The sequence below is a fragment of the Gavia stellata genome, chromosome 33 (assembly GCF_030936135.1).
Source record: "Gavia stellata isolate bGavSte3 chromosome 33, bGavSte3.hap2, whole genome shotgun sequence".
Lineage (NCBI taxonomy): Eukaryota > Metazoa > Chordata > Aves > Gaviiformes > Gaviidae > Gavia > Gavia stellata.
Window position 1 is genome coordinate 306,935 of NC_082626.1, and position 15,979 is coordinate 322,913.

Genomic DNA, 15,979 nt, shown 5'->3' on the forward strand with positions numbered 1-15,979 from the left:
CTTATGCCAAGAACCATGGGTGCTCAGGACGCCCATTCCCAGGGAAGTGGGTGCACAGGACCCCCACGGAGGGGCTGGGGTGTCCAGGACCCCCATGATGCCCAGGGAGGTGGGTGCATGGGACCCTGTGTCCAAGGAGGTGGGGTGCCCAGGACCCCCATGCCAAAGGCTGTGGGGGCCCAGAACCCCATAATCAGGGAGGTGAGGTGCCCAGGACCCTTGTGCACAGGGCTGTGGGTGCCCAGCACACCTGTGTGCAGGGAATTGGGGTGCCCAGGACCCCCATAGTGGGATTATGGGGTGCCCAGGACCCTCACACGCAGGTGCCAGTGGGTACAGGGGGTCCCCGTCCCCCACCCCAAGCTCCCTCCACCCCAGCCCTGGTTTCGGGTGACCCCGACTCCTTATTTTTAACCCCAGGCGACACCGAAACCCGGCGGCGAAACCCGAGCGGGGCTGGACCCTGCACCCCCCCCGCGCTGCTGACTCAGCAGGGCCGGGGCACCCCCAGCTCCCCCCACCGGGGGACTCACACAGCGAGGCCCTGGCAGGTCACCCTGAGCTGGGGGGGGGGGGGCCCTCAGGGTGCTGGGGGGGGCAGCGGGTTATTGATGCCCCTCAGCTGCCCCATTGCAGAGGCTGAGAAATGATGGGGGGGGCGCGGGGTGGAGGGGAGCTGCCCCCGGGGTTGATTCTGGGGGGGCAACCACCAGGGGGCGCTGCTCACCTGGGGGGACACACATGAGGACATGGGGGGGCATGGGGGGGACACGGGGTACTGGGGGACACAGAGGACATGGGGGGACACGGAGGCAGGGGCGGGACAGCCAGGGTCCATCCTTCTCATGTGCCCCCCCCCATCCTGCCCCCCCCGGTCCCTCTGCCCCCCCCCCCATCGCCCCCCATTCCCCCTCCAGCACAGACGAGGGCACGAAAGGGTTAAACTGTTTTATTGCTCTGAAGAGGGGTGGGGGGGGTCTGGGTGCCCCATGGGGGGAGCAAAGGGTGCCCCCCCCCGCACTCCGGGGTCCCCCCTGGCCGGGGGGGGTCCCGACCCCCCCCGCCGTGCCCGGCAGCGCCAGCCCCCGGGGTTAGTACGGGGGTGCGGGGTTGGGGTGAGGGGGGGCCGGGGGGCCCCGCACGGGCACCTAGTAGTAGGTCTCCTTCTCCACCCAGCCTGCAAGGGCGCCGGCGTCAGGGGGGGGCGAGCTGGGGGTGCCCTCACCCCCCCGGGTGTGCCCCAGCCCCCCTGGGTGCCCCCCCACCCCGTGGGTGCCCCGCACCTCTCCTGGGTATCCCCTTCTCCCATGGGGCTCCCCATTTCCCTGGGTCTCCCCCAACCCCCTTGGGTGCTCCCCATGCGTCTTGGGTGCCCCCCCACTTCTCTGGGACCCCCCCAACCCCAGTGGGTGCCCCCACCCATCCGGGTAGCCTCTAAACCCACCCCCCCCCACCCCCCCCCCTCCTTTGGGTGCAGGTGCCAGCCCTGAGGGCAGTTTTGGGGGACAGCAACTGCTTCGGGGGGCAGTGGGGGGGGCACGGGAACAAGACGGGGGGGCCTTAAGGGGCTGTGCCAGTGGGGGGGGCAGTGATGACTTTGGGGTGCTCAACAAGGGAGGATTTGGGGGGCAGAGCCCATAATAGGGGGTTGGGGGGCCTGTGCCCCAAGTGGGGGGAGAGCAATGCCCACCCTGGGGGGGCAACCCCCGGGGGGGGGGGGGCCATGCCGGGGGTGGGGGGGCTCACTCACCGCCGGGGTAGCGGCGCAGGATGAGTTTGCGCACCTCGTCGTAGGCGAAGATGAGGAGGCTGTAGGGGAAGGCGCAGAACCACCAGGTGACCCTGGGGGGGGGGCAGCGTCAGTGGGGGGGCACCCATGGGTGGGGGGGGCAGGGCCGGGGTGCCCCCCCCACCCCCCGACTCACTTGAGGGGGTACATGCGCAGGGCCACCCCCATGCCGGGGCAGTAGGAGAGGAACGCGGCCAACGCCGTCTCCTCCAGCAGCCCGAAGATCAGGATCTTGTTCCTGCGGGAGAACGGTGTGGTTGGGAGGCACGGGGAGGGCGGGGGGGGGGGAGCACCCATGGGTGCTGATGGGTGAGGGGGGCACCCACTTCATGCCCTGCTGGAAGACGGAGTTGCGGCGGGTCTTGCAGATGATGAGGTCGGCCCATTGCACCACCACGATGCTGGCGAAGAAGGCGGTGTGGCAGGTGAACTCCACCACCTTCCGCTGCTCGTAGGTCTGGGGGGGGCACGGCCTCAGCGCACGCCCGCGTGCCCCCCCTTGCACGCCCGCGTGCCCCCCTGCTTCGCACGCTCACGCACAGGAGGGCACGCACGGGCACCGCCGTGCAGGGGCAGGTGCGTAAGTGTGCAAGGGGGTGTGCAGAAGGACAAGCGTGGGACGGCGCGTGCACACACACACGCACGCGTGTGCACACGCGTGCGAGGGCTTTGCACGAAATGAGGGGTGGGTTTGCACACGCACAACCACGGGCAGGTGAGAGCACATGTGTGTAAGCACACGTGGTGCAGAGCTGCGCCCAGGCAGGCGCAGAAGTGGGCGTGCGAGGGGCGTGCGAGGGGCGTGCGAGGGGCGTGCGAGGGCCCACGCACCCACTCTTGGCCGTAGGAGTCCTCCAGGTCGTTGGTGGAGCGGTCGTCCCAGGCCAGGCGGATGCCCACCAGCGTGCCGGGCAGGAAGCCGTTCTCCGCCAGGATCACGAAGTAGGTGAAGAAACCGCCCAGTGCCTGGATCATCCCTGCGGGAGCAGCACCCCGGGATCAGGGATCGGTTCCCGGGGATCAGGGAAGGGCATCCTGGGATCAGGGATGGGCATCCTGGGATCGGCACCCCCAGAGTAGGGATGGGCACGCCTGGGATCAAGGATTGGCACCCCGGGATCAGCACCTCCGGATCAGGGATCGGCACCCCCAAGATCAGGGATCAGCACGCCCTGGGATCAGGGAACGGCACCCCCAGGATCAGGGATCGGCACCCCAAGGGGTGATCCTTCACACAGGGGATGCCGGTGGCACAAGGGGGTGTGGGGGGACCTTGGTGGCACCTGGATGTCCCCTGGTGTCCCCCCACATCCCCCTTTGGGGCGCGTGGGCTCAGGGCACGGCTTATCACGGCACAGCCCGGTGCCACTTGCTGTCCCGGGGTCACAGGTGGGTGCTCCACTGTCACCAGTGGGTGCCCCGGGGTCACATAGGGCTCCGGATGCCAGCTGGGGGGACCTCACTTGGAAGCACCACTGGGTCCTGGGGTGCCACTGGTGCTGGTGGCCCCCATTGCCCCCCAGCGCTGCCCGGGGGGGCCCAGTGCCCCCGCCCCTCACCGATCTGCCCGTAGGCCATGCTGATGAGCCTCTCGTTCACCAGCTTGTCGGTCCGAGGGTTCCGGGGCTGCCGCTTCATGATGTCGCTCTCGGCTGCCTCATACGCCAGGGAGATGGCGGGGACCTGGGTGGCGGGGGGGGACAGTCACTCCTTGTCACCCCCTGTCACCCCCTGTCACCCCCTGTCCCTCCCCATCCTCACCATGTCGGTGCCCAGGTCGATGCAGAGGATGGTGACGGTGCCCAGGGGCAGGGGGATGTTGGCGATGATGAAGAGGAGGAAGGGGGTGATCTCGGGGATGTTGCTGGTCAGGGTGTAGGCGATGGACTTCTTCAGGTTGTCGAAGATCAAGCGCCCTGCGGGGGACGGGGGGCAGTGGGTGACGGGGGGCAGCGGGTGCCTGTCCGGGGGGAGGAGGGTGATGGAGGGGCCCGCCCCAACCTTCCTCCACACCGGTGACAATGGAGGCAAAGTTGTCATCAAGAAGGATCATGTCGGCCGCCTGCTTGGAGACGTCGGAGCCGGCGATGCCCATGGCAATGCCAATGTCGGCCTTCTTCAGTGCCGGGGAGTCGTTCACCCCATCCCCCGTCACCGCCACGATGGCACCCTGGGGACGTGGGGGTCAGGCACCGTGGGGAGGGGGACAGGGCATGGGGGTGGGGGTATCGTGGGGCATGGGGACGGGCACACCGTGGGTCATGGGGACATCACAGGGCACAGGGATGGGGACACCATGGGGCATGGGGACACCACGGGGCACAGGGACGGTGGCACTGTGGGGCACAGGGATAGGGGACACCATCAGGCCTGGGGATGGGGACACCACGGGGCATGGGGACGGGGACGCCATGGGGTATGGGGGACAGGGTACCTTGGGGTAGAGGGAAAGGGGCACCATGGGGCACGGGAATGGGGACAAGGTGGGGCACGGGGACAGGGCACCGCAGGGCACCAAGACAGGGGGACCATAGGGCACGGGGACAAGGGCGCTGTGAGGCATGGGGACATTGTGGGACACAGGGAGGGGGGCAGCAGGGGACACGGGGACGGGGGCACCTGCCGCTGGCAGCCCTCCACGATGATGAGCTTCTGCTGGGGGGACGTGCGGGCGAAGACGATCTCGGTGTGGTTCTTGAGGATCTCGTCCAGCTGCTCCGAGGTCATGTCCTTCAGGTCGGAGCCGTGCACCACGCAGGCCTTCGCCTCCCTGCCACACCGCAGCCTCAGCCGGGGCCGCCGGGCCCCCGGGACCCCCACCCTGCACCGGCACCTACCGGGGGTTGACCTGGCTGACGGGGATGTTGAGGCGGGCGGCGATGTCCTCCACCGTCTCGTTGCCCTCCGAGATGATGCCCACCCCCTTGGCAATGGCCTTGGCCGTGATGGGGTGGTCCCCGGTCACCATGATCACCTGGGGGGGACAGAGGGGTGACCCCCTGCTCGGGGCGGGGGGAGAGCCCAGGGGTGCAGGGATGGGGGGACAGCAGTGACCCCTGCTCAGGGGAGCCTGGGGAGGGTCGGGGGGTGCACAGGGGGGTCTCACCTTGATGCCGGCACTGCGGCACTTGCCAACGGCATCGGGGACGGCGGCGCGGGGCGGGTCTATCATGGACATCAGCCCCACGAAGCAGAGGTTGCTGGTGGGAAAGTTGACCTCGTCGGCGTCAAACCTGAACCCACGGGGGAACTTGTCCGGGGGCAGGTAGAGGTGGCAGAAACCTGGTGGGTGCCAGCAGGTGACAGGGTGCCGGCACCCCCGGGCACCCCCTTCCCTCGTCCGGTACTCCTCGTCCCCGCCACAGCCCCCCCGGTGCCCCCTTGCTCTCACGTCCCTTGTGTCCCCCATGTCCCCCCATTGCTCAGGCCCCCCATCCCCTTCACCAGTGCCCCCCAAGCCTCCCTGCCCCCCGTGTCCCCTGTGTCCCCACGGTCCTACCCCCTCCATCCCCTACACACCATCTTCCCTTGCCCCGTGTGCCCCGTCCCCCCACGTCCCCTATGTCCCCAAGTTCTATCGCCCCACGCCCGTGTCCCTCTGTCCATGCCCCTACCATGTCCTCCATGTCCCTACACCTCTATGTCCTGCACGTCCCCCTGCCCCCATGTCCCCCACATCCAGATGCCCCCCCATCCCCCTGTCCTGTGGCCCCCATATCCCCCGTCACCCCACCCCGAGCCCCCATGTCCCTACACCCCCTGCCCACCACCCACTCGTGCCCCCACACTCCCGTCCCTGCCCCATCCCCTGTGCCCCCCCCGTGCCTCCCACGCCCCCCGCACCCCCCGTCCTCACCCAGGACGCGCTCCCCCAGCCCCCCCAGCTCCAGGTAGGCGTTCTGGAAGGCCTCCCGCATCTCCTGGTCCAGCGGCACCTCCTGGCCCTGCAGCAGGATGCGGGAGCAGCGGTCCAGGATGCGCTCGGGGGCCCCCTTCATCACCAGCAGGTACCCCTGGGGGTCCTCCTCCCGCTCGTGGATGGAGAGCTGTGGGCACAGCAGACACGCTGGCACCGGGCGGCATCGACCGACCACCCCGGGGTCACCGCTGCCACTGCCGGTGCGGCAGACCTGGTACTTGTTGGTGGAGTTGAAGGGGATCTCGGTGACTTTGGGGTTCTTGTCCCGCATCTTCTTGACGGAGCCGCAGGAGAGCTGGATGCACTTCAGCAGCGCCGACTCCGAGGCGTCGCCTGCCGTGTCCCGCTGGCATGGGGAAGGGTGCTGAGGGTGATGCCGGCGGCACCGGGACCAGCACCACCCCGCTCTCAGCAGGATTCCGGGGGCTCTGGGGGGGTCACCATGCACCTACCTTGGAAATGGAGATGTTTTCCTGGCCCGGCTTGAAGACGGCGCGGTTGCAGAGCCCGGCGATGCGTGCCAGTGCCGCCCAGGTGGGCGAGCGCTTGTCAAAGGTGGCACCTGGGGGACACCCGTCCCCATCAGCCACACTGGTGACCCCCAACCTCCTCCGGGGACACCTCCTGCACTCCCGGAGGTGCCCTGGGGTGCCCTGAGGACCCAAGGAGTGGGGTGCCCTGGGGGTGGGTGCTGAAGGCAAGGGGTTGCCCCGGGTGCAGGGGCAAGAAAGGGGGTGCTCCTGGGAAGGGGGTGCTCAGGGGGTCCGGGTGCCAGCCACCCACCCGACTGGTCCTCGGTGGTGTCGGCCTCGTGGATCTGGTTGTCGAACCACATGTGGGCGACGGTCATGCGGTTCTGGGTGAGGGTCCCCGTCTTGTCGGAGCAGATGGTGGAGGTGGAGCCCAGCGTCTCCACCGCCTCCAGGTTCTTCACCAGGCAGTTCTTGCGCGCCATCCGCTTGGCCGTCAGCGTCAGGCACACCTGGGGGGGCACCGCGGGGCTCAGCAGGCACCCACGGGGCTCGGAGGGCACCCATGGGTGTCAGCAAGCACCAGGCATCGGGCATTGCTGGGTGCACCAGGGTCAGCCCAGCAGAACCAGTGCCCACCACCTCCCTCCCAGCAGAACCAGTGACCCCACTGCACCGTCCCACCCCTCTGCTCCCCCGGTGGCCCTTACGGTGACAGTGGCCAGCAGCCCCTCGGGAACATTGGCCACGATGATGCCGATGAGGAAGATGACGGCCTCCAGCCAAGTGTAGCCCAGGATGAGGGAGAGGATGAAGAAGGAGAGGCCGAGGAAGACTGCGACACCAGTGATGAGGCGGATGAAGTGCTCGATCTCCATGGCGATGGGTGTGCGCCCCACCTCCAGCCCCGAGGCCAGCGAAGCGATGCGCCCCATCACCGTCCGGTCCCCCGTGGAGATGACTATGCCGCGGGCAGTGCCTAGCAGGACGAGGAGGGGTGATGCGGCCCCGGGGGGCACCGGGGACCCCCCACCCCGCACGGGCAGGGACCCCCAGGGACCCACCTTCCACACAGTTGGTGGAGAAGAAGCAGATGTTGCGTGTCTCCAGCGGGTTCTCGTGGGTGAACTCGGGCGAGCGGGTCTGCGGCTCCGACTCCCCCGTCAGCGACGAGTTGTCCACCTGGTGCCAACAGCATGGGTGGGTGCCGGCGGGCACCGGGCACTGCTGGGCTCGGCTGGGCTCGGTCCAGCCCCGCTGTCCCCGTGACAGCTCTGGTGTCCACCCCATGCCCTCCACAGTGCCCACCCCATGCCAGCCCTGGTGTCCACCCTATATAAGTCATGGTACCTGAACCATACCCATCCCAGTGCCCATTTGATGCTGGTCCCAGTGCCCACCCCTGCTACCCATGGTGCCCACCCCATGCTAGTCCTGGTCCCCATCCTATATCACCACCAGTGCCCACCCCGTGCCACTCTCAGTGCCCACCCCATGCCAGCTCCAGCACCCACCGGTGCCCACTCACCTTGCAGCCGTGGGAGGAGATGATGCGCATGTCCGCGGGCACCCGGTCCCCCCCCTTCACCTCCACCAAGTCGCCCACCACCACGTTCTCCGCGTTGATCTGGATCTTCTCGCCCTCGCGGATCACCAGCGCTTGCTGCCGGGGCACAAGGCACCCTGAGGGTCGCCCGGGCACCCCCACCCCACCCGGGACCCCGGTGCCAAGCCAGGTGCCCACCCAGGGCTCCTACCTGGGGCACCATGTTCTTGAAGGAGTCCATGATCTTGGAGCTTTTGGCCTCTTGGTAGTAGGAGAAGCAGCCCGTGACGATGACGACGGCAGCCAGTACCACCCCCAGGTACAGCTGGGACCCAGGCGGCACCTCAGCACCCGGCACCCCAGGGTGCAGGGTGGGACCCCCTGGGTACCCCCCAGCACAGGGTGCTAGGGAGGGGACCCCCTGCACCAGCCTGGCCCATTTGCCCCCCACATCCAGACCCCCCCAAGAGCTGGCACGTGGTTGCAGGGGGCACGTGCCCGTGCCCACGCTGCCCCTGAGACCCCACGGTGCCTGTGCCCCTCAGGGTGCCCATGCCCCCTCCAATGCTCATGCACCCCAGGGTGCCCATGCTCCTGCAGTGTCTGTGCCCCCTGAGGTGCCCATGCACCCCATGATGTCGGTGCACCCCAGGGTGCTCATGAACCCCACGATGCCCATACCCCATGATGCCCGTGACCCCCCCCAAGGGTGCTTGTGCCCCCCACCAAGGATGCCCATGCCCCTGCAGTGCTCATGCCCCCCATGATGCCTGTGCCCCCTGCAATGCTTGTGCACCCCCAATGCCCCGTGATGCCCGTGCCCCCGTGGTGCCCGTGCCCCCCCCGGGTGCCCTCACGTTGTCGTTGGAGGGCTCGTCCTCCATGGCGGCCTGGATGCCGTAGGCCAGGAAGCAGAGGATGGCCCCGATCCAGAGCAGGATGGAGAACCCCCCGAAGAGCTGCCGGCAGAACTTGACCCACTCGGGGGTGGTGGGGGGGGGCGTCAGGGCGTTGGGGCCATCCTGCACCAGGATCTCGGCCGCCCGCGCGTTGGTCAGGCCCTGCGGGACGGGCACACGCTGCCACCCAGGGCCGGGGGGGCAGTCTGGGGGGTGGGAGGGGACGGGGGTCCCAGCCAGGGGACACGCTGCGGGTCCAGGAGGGCAGGTTGCCACGGCCAGGGCACCCTGGGGACATGTGGGGCTACGGGCAGGCATGGCCGGGGGGGACCCATGGGGACAGGAGGGGACAGGAGGCACGGCCAGGGGTCACCCATGGGGACAGGGTGCCAGGAGGGGACAAGGGACATGGCTGGGTGTCACCCATGGGGACAGGGATGCAGGGTGCCAGGAGGGGACGGAGGGCACGGCCACGCATCACCCATGGGGACAGGAGGGATGCGGGACGCTGGAGATGGTGTTGAGGGTGGGACATGGGGACGTGGGGACATCTCACCCGGGACAGGTCCACCTGGTACTTCCTGCCCAGCTCATCCAGGGACAGCTTGTGGTCATCCTGCCGGGCACACATCACCCGTGTCACCCCGGCCAGGGTGGCACAGTCAGCCCTCCCCAGTGTCCCCAGTGTCCCCGGTGTCCCCCCTCCTCACCAAGTTGACCTCCTTCTTCAGCTCATCCAGCTCCTTCTCCTTCTGCTTCCTCTTGCCGCCCCCATTCTCGGAGGTGGTGGCAGCGGGCGAGTACTCCCGGCCGGCCTGCGGGCGCGGGACCCCATGGGCATGCTGGCACCGCCGGTGCGGCTGGCACCGCCGGCGGCACGGCCCTCGCCGTGGGCACGGGCATTACCATGGGCATGGATGTCACCGCCAGCATGGGGGTCACCGTGGCCACAGGCATCATCGAGGGTACGGGGCGTCACCGTGGGCACGGGGGGGACTGCAGGCACCGGTGGCAGCGTGGGCATGGGGGGCACCGCAGGCGGGGGGGGGGGGTGTGTGTCCCAAGTGGGGGGGGCACTGTGAGCAGGGGTGGCAGTGAAAGTGGGGGTGGCATTGTGGCCATGGGTGGGGGGGCCCAGGGCCATGAGGGTGTCACTTTGGCCATGGGGGGGGGGGGCCTGGGGCCATGGGGGGGTGGCACTGTGGTCTTGGGGGGTCACTGTGGCTGTTGGGGGGTCCCCGCAAGCTCGGGAGAGGAACGCATCCCCAACACCAAGGGTGTCACGGAGAGGCAGGGGTGTCACGGGCAGGGGACAGGCAGCCCTGCCCGCTCTCCTTGGGGGGGGGTGACACAGCCCCCCCAGACACAAACCACACACACACACCCCCCCGCTGCCAGCGGCGGGGGGTCCCCCAGGGCTGGCAGGGGCAGGCAGGGGCCGGGGGGGCGGCGGGTGCCCCAGCGTGGGGCCGGGGGGGCCGGGGGGGCCGATGCAGTCATGGAAAACGGCCCCGGTGCCAAGAACAACGGCCGGAGCGGAGGGGTCGTGTTACCGCGGGGACGGGGCGCGGGGGGGCACGTACCCCCCCGGGGCACCCCCAGGCGTGGGCGGGCTCTGCTGCCTGCCCCCCCCCCCCCCCCCCCCATGGACACCGGGGACCCCAGCACCCCACGCGGGGACTCTCTGCCTTTGCACGGGTGGGGGATCCCACTTGCTGGGGACACCCCGGGATTTTGGGGGGGCCGGCAGGAGGGTGGCACTGGGGGGGGGGTGGTGTCGTGTCGTCGTGTCCCCCCCCCCCCCGGCATTTCTCTGGGGACAGCCTGCCAGGAGGTGACAGGGGGACACCCGTGGGGGGCACGCGTGGGGGGCACCCCCGTCCCACATCCTGCGGGGTTTCCCCCACCTTTGGGCGGGGTGCCCAGGGGCCGGGGGGGGTCCCGGCGTGGGGAGGGGGGGGGGTCCCCGGCTGTGCCAGGCGGGACGGGGGGGGCCCGGCGGGACGGGGGCTGCCGGGAGAGGTGCCAGTCCCGGCTCAGGGGCCCCCCGCGGCCGTTGCCACGGCACCGAGGACCCTGGCGCTGAGCAGCCGGGGCCACGGGCACGGGGGCCACGGGCACGGGTGTGGGGGACGGGCACGGGGGGGGGTTCCTCCGCGGGGGGCACCCCGGCTCCGTGCCTCAGTTTCCCCACCATGGGGGACCCTTCCCCTCCTCCCCTCGCATTCCTTCCCCGCAGCGGGGAGACCCAGGCGTCCGGGGCAGCTGCCCACCCGTGTCGGGGTCACTCGGGACCGGGGAGGGGCGGCAGTGGGGACTCCGGGGGGTGGCGGGGGGGGGGGGGGTGGCGGGCATCGGCATCGAGGCGGGGGGGGCCGCGGGCTGCAGGACGCCCGTGGGGTGGGTGCTGGTGCCCGGGGGCAGGGCCCGGCGGGGGGAGAGCGCCCACGGGTGACAGCGGGGTGGGGTGATGTGGGTGCCCCGCGTGGGTGGGGTGCCGCCTGGCAGCGGCGGTGGGCGCCCGCACGGGTGGGTGCCAGGGTCGGGCGCCGGCTGGCAGCGGGCGGGTGCCCGCACGGCTGGGGCGCTCCGGGGCGGGGGAGGGGGTGCCCTGCGTGGGGGGGTGCCCCGCGTGGGCGGGTGGGCGGGGCAGCGGGCGCCCCGGGCCGCCCCTACTCACCCCTCTGCCCATGGCGCTGCCGTCGCTGCTCTCGGCCCGGGGGCACTCGGGGGCGGCGGCGGCGGCGGCCGAGAAAAACCCTCCGGGGCCCCGCCCGGCCCGGCCCCCCCCCCCCCGCCCTCCGCCCCCCCGGCCGGGCCGGCCCCCCCGCCCCCCCTCCTCCGCCCCCCGGGGCCCCTCCTGGCCGGACCCGGACCCCCCCCGGACCCCCTCTCCGGTCCCCCCCGTTATGGGGGGGGGGTCTCCTCCCGCCCCCCCCCCCCCGCGGCCGTGCCGGGGGTCTCCGGGCCCCCTCCCGGTCGCAGCCCCCTCCCTGCCGGCGGCCGTGGGACCCAAGCGGCCGGGGCGGCGGGGGGGGCCGCCCGAGCGCTGGGAACCCAGGTGTCCGGGCCGGAGGTCGCCCCCTCCTGACCCGCCCCCCCCGCTGGGGGGGGTGTCAGGGGACCCCCGGCGTCCGGGCCCCCCCGCTGGCCCCACGGCTTGGCGGGGGGGGGGGGCAGGGGCCACCCGGACGCCGGGGGTCCCTCCCTATAGCCTCCCCAGAGCAGGGGGTGACCCCGGGGGGGCAGTTTGGGGGGGGGCTGGTGCCCCCGCCAGCGTGCCCCCAGTTCTCCCAGTATGCTCCTGCCCCAGCCGGGCCTGTCCCGGCCGCGGTCGCCAGTGCCACCGGGCAGCAACCGGGAACGCGGGAGGGCTAAAATTAGCCGGGGAAAGGCCAGGGCCTGGGGGGGCTGTGCGGGGGGGGCTGTGCCCAGGGGACGGCTGTGCCCAGGGGTGACTGTGCCCGGGGACCGGCTGTGCCCGGGGACATGGCTGTGTCTGGGGACCGACTGTGCTTGGGGACATGGCTGTGCTTGGGGGACATGGCTGTGTCTGGGGACCGGCTGTGCTTGGGGACACGGTTGTGCTTGGGACCGACTGTGCCCGGGGACCGACTGTGCTTGGGGACACGGCTGTTCCTGGGGACACAGCTGTTCCTGGGGACATGGCTGTGCTTGGGGACACGGTTGTGCTTGGGACCCGACTGTGCTTGGGGACACCGCTGTGTCTGGGGACCGACTGTGCTTGGGGACATGGCTGTGTCTGGGGACATGGCTGTGTCTGGGGACCGGCTGTGCTTGGGGACATGGCTGTGCTTGGGACCGACTGTGCCCGGGGACTGACTGTGCTTGGGGACACGGCTGTTCCTGGGGACACAGCTGTTCCTGGGGACATGGCTGTGCTTGGGGACATGGCTGTGCTTGGGGACCGACTGTGCTTGGGGACATGGCTGTGCTTGGGGACCGACTGTGCCCGGGGACCGACTGTGCTTGGGGACCGGCTGTGCTTGGGGACACGGTTGTGCTTGGGGACATGGCTGTGCTTGGGGACATGGCTGTGCCCGGGGACCGACTGTGCCCGGGGACTGACTGTGCTTGGGGACCGACTGTTCCTGGGGACCGACTGTTCCTGGGGACACGGCTGTTCCTGGGGACACGGCTGTGCTTGGGGACATGGCTGTTCCTGGGGACCGACTGTTCCTGGGGACACGGCTGTTCCTGGGGACACGGCTGTGCTTGGGGACATGGCTGTTCCTGGGGACACGGCTGTTCCTGGGGACATGGCTGTTCCTGGGGACCGACTGTTCCTGGGGACACGGCTGTTCCTGGGGACACGGCTGTGCTTGGGGACATGGCTGTTCCTGGGGACACGGCTGTTCCTGGGGACATGGCTGTGCCCAGGCTCGCTGTACCCAGGACCATGGTTGCACCTGGGGACCGATGGTGTCTACGGTGGCTGTTCCTGGGGACAGGGTTGTGCCCAGGGAGGCGGCTGTGCCAGGGTGGTGCCCAGTGTCACGTCCTGACACCCCCCGTCACCCCCCCGTCCCTTCCGGCCCCCAGTCCTGCCCCGCAGCCCCAGTGTCCCCAGTCCCGCGCCAAGGTCCCCTCCCAGGAACCCCCTCCCCACGGTCCCTCCTCCCCCGGACCCCAAGGTCCGGCTTAGTCGCCATGGCAACCGTCAAGGGCAGCTCAAGGGCATGGGGGGGGCACGGCCGTGGGGCCCACAGCCCCCTGCACCAGTGACACCAGTCTGCACCAGTGCTCCCAGCATCCCCACACCCCAGTCTGCTGCACCAGTTCCCCTGGTCCAGCCTTATGCTCCCAGTGTAGCCCAGTATCCCCAGTGTGGACCAGTCCCCCCAGTCCAGCCTTGCACCCGCAGTGTAGCCCAGTATCCCCAGTATGGACCAGTCCCCCCAGTCCATGCCAGCGGCCCATCTGTCCCAGTACCTCCCAGCCTGCCCCAGTCTGTCCAAGTACTTTCTAGTCTGCCCATCTTCCCCAGCACCTCCCAGTCCATCCCAGTATGCCTCAGACTCTCCCAGTCCCTCCCATCTGCCCCAGCACCTACCAGTCTGTCCCCGTGCCCCCCAGTATCCCCAGTCCCCCAGCCTGCCACATTCTTTCCCAGTTCCCCCCCATCTGTCCCAGCACCTCCCAGTCTGTCCCAGTGCCTCCCAGTATCCCCAGCACCCCCAGTCTGCCCAGTGCCCCCAGTCCATCCCAGTGCCCCCAGTCCGTCCCAGTGCCCCCAGTCTGTCCCAGTCAGAGCCAGGCACGCAGAGGCCGGTTGGGGGGGGGGGGATGTGTGTGTTTACCCGGGTTGTGCCCCCCCGCTGTCCCCCCCCGCTGCCCCCCAAGCTGAGCAAACAGATGACGCGGGCGCAGGCGCCACGTGCTGGGCCCCCGCCCCGGCCCCACGGGGGACCCGGGCGTCCGGCCCCACGGGGGACCGGGCATCCAGCCCTCGCCCCTGCCCCCCCGCTGCCCGGGGCAGCCCAGTCCTCCCAGTCGCCCCAGTTCCCTGCCGGAGGTGGCCGCGGTGACGCGTGCCCCGGCGAGGGGGGGGGGGCGGCGCTGGCGCCACGCACACGCGTGTGCCCCTGCGCGTGCAAGGATCGTGCCCCACTGCCGCCCCCCCCGCGCAGCTGCTGGCCGTGGGCGGGAGGAATGTGGCAGCCGGGGGGACACAGGGACACGGGGACGGGGACGGGGGGGGGGGGGCGTGTCACCCCCCGCCGCTCACGCTAACACGCGTGTGCAGACACACCGCCCCCCCCGGCCAACACGCGTGTGCGCACACCCGTGGGGCCGCGGCAGTCCTGGGGGGCCCCGGGCTGCGCCCCGCTGTTGGACTCGGGGGGGCCGCGGGGGCACCCACGCATCGTGGCGGGGGGGGACAGCTCCTGCCCCCCCGACCGGGGCCACCCGAGACGTGGGCGCGCGTCGGCCGCGGGCTGGAGGCGGGGCTGGAGGCGGGGCCTGGGCGGGGCGGTGGGCGGGGCGGTGGGCGGGGCGTCCAGACCACTCACCCCGCTCGGCTCCGCCCGCCTCCCCCTCGCTGCTGGGGGGGTCCGGGGGGGCAGCGGGAGGGGGGGTGGGAGGGTGCCCCGGCCCACTTCAGTGTCCCCCTGTCCTCGGTGTCATGGGGGTCTCGGTGCCCCCCGCCCACCCTGGGGGTACCCCTGTCCCTGGAGACCCCCCTGCCCACCCTGGGGGTCCTCGGAGACACCCCCCCCCGCCCACTCTGGGGGTCCTCATGTCCTTGGAACCCCCCCCGCCCACCCTGGGGGTCCTCATGTCCTTGGAACCCCTCCCGTCCACTCAGGGGATCCTCGTGTCCTTGGAGACCCCCCTGCCCACCCTGGGGGTCCTCAGAAACACCCCCCCAGCCCACTCTGGGGGTCCTCGTGTCCTTGGAGACCCCCCCCGTCCACCCAGGGGTTCCTCATGTCCTTGGAGACCCCCCCCTGCCCACCCTGGGGGTCCTCGGAAATACCCCCCCAGCCCACCCTGGGGGTCCTCATGTCCTTGGAACCCCTCCCGTCCACCCTGGGGGTCCTCGTGTCCTTGGAGACCCCCCCTGCCTACCTGGGGGTCCTCATGCCCGCAGCGCTATGGGGCTCGCAGTGCACTGGGGGGGCACAGGGTGCTTGGTGCCAGCCCTCAGTCCCCTCTGTCCCTCCTGCAGGTCCTTGTGCCCACCCATGCCCCCCCCCCCCAGGACACCCAGACCACATCGTGAGCACCCATGGCGTGGTGGAGATGCTGGAATGGGGCAGTGCCCCACCCCCTTGGCCCCCCAAACCTGCTGGGGGGGCACCCATGGGTGCCCGGAGAGGTACTGCCTCGGTTTCCCCCTTCATTAAAACATCCTCATTTGGAGCTCGAGAGTCTTGTTAACGAAGCTGCGTGACACCCGTCCCCCCCCCCCCGGGCATCACCCCTGTTTGGCCCTAGGTTGTACCACGCACCCTGGGGTTACTGTAGGCCCTACAATAATAACCTGGGAGGGGGTGGAAGGTCAGGGCTAAGCCAGCACCCCCAGGTGGCAAAAATGCCACGGGGCGGGGGGGGGGAGCAATGTGCCATAGTCTGGAGCCCCCCCTTAATCCTCAGGGTGGGAGGGCACTAATCCCTGCCTGGCATCGCCTGTGGCAATGGGGGGGGGGGGCCTCTGCCAACCCCTGTTTCCCCCCAAATTCCCCAGTGGGGGCACTGGGTTGGCACCCCCCGAGCCCAGGCGCACCCCCCAAATTCAGCACCCCGCACCCCAAGACCACCACCGTCAGAAGGGGGGGGTTTATTAAAAGAAAGCGCAGCGGGGAGCGGCGGGGCGCCCAGCACCCCCGT

The 15,979-nt window shown here is 70.6% G+C and overlaps 1 protein-coding gene across 2 annotated transcripts; it reads right to left on the minus strand.

Moving 5' to 3' along the window:
• Positions 1–1,137: 1,137 nt before the first annotated feature.
• On the minus strand, positions 1,138–11,332 carry LOC132320095 (sodium/potassium-transporting ATPase subunit alpha-2). Of its 2 annotated transcripts, none has more exons than XM_059832302.1 (23): positions 11,304–11,332; positions 9,334–9,438; positions 9,180–9,239; positions 8,582–8,785; positions 7,936–8,049; positions 7,707–7,841; positions 7,243–7,360; positions 6,889–7,157; positions 6,492–6,690; positions 6,161–6,270; positions 5,920–6,054; positions 5,646–5,835; positions 4,896–5,071; positions 4,627–4,763; positions 4,409–4,559; positions 3,791–3,959; positions 3,551–3,705; positions 3,349–3,472; positions 2,621–2,766; positions 2,116–2,246; positions 1,926–2,027; positions 1,751–1,842; positions 1,138–1,177 (listed from the first exon to the last, which is right to left on the minus strand). In XM_059832302.1, the coding sequence occupies exons 1-23, from the start codon at positions 11,313–11,315 to the stop codon at positions 1,149–1,151; spliced, it is 3,063 nt and encodes a 1,020-aa protein (XP_059688285.1). In that variant the 5' UTR covers positions 11,316–11,332; the 3' UTR covers positions 1,138–1,148. The 2 variants fall into 2 exon arrangements, with proteins under 2 accessions (XP_059688285.1, XP_059688284.1); XM_059832301.1 differs by lacking the exon at positions 11,304–11,332 and adding an exon at positions 9,530–9,583.
• Between the last annotated feature and the right edge of the window lie 4,647 nt (positions 11,333–15,979).

What these genes read in the sequence shown, in the direction of transcription:
- LOC132320095 (XM_059832301.1), bottom strand. Translation starts at nt 9,583, where the DNA reads ATGATGCCTGTGGCCACGGTGACCCCCATGCTGGCGGTGACATCCATG. An exon ending in ACCAGGTGGACCTGTCCCGG is followed by an intron (nt 8,786 to 9,179) that starts GTGAGATGTCCC and finishes CCCGTCCCGCAG; the next exon opens with GGCCTGACCAACGCGCGGGC. An exon ending in GCTGGGGGAGCGCGTCCTGG is followed by an intron (nt 5,072 to 5,645) that starts GTGAGGACGGGG and finishes GGCACCCACCAG; the next exon opens with GTTTCTGCCACCTCTACCTG.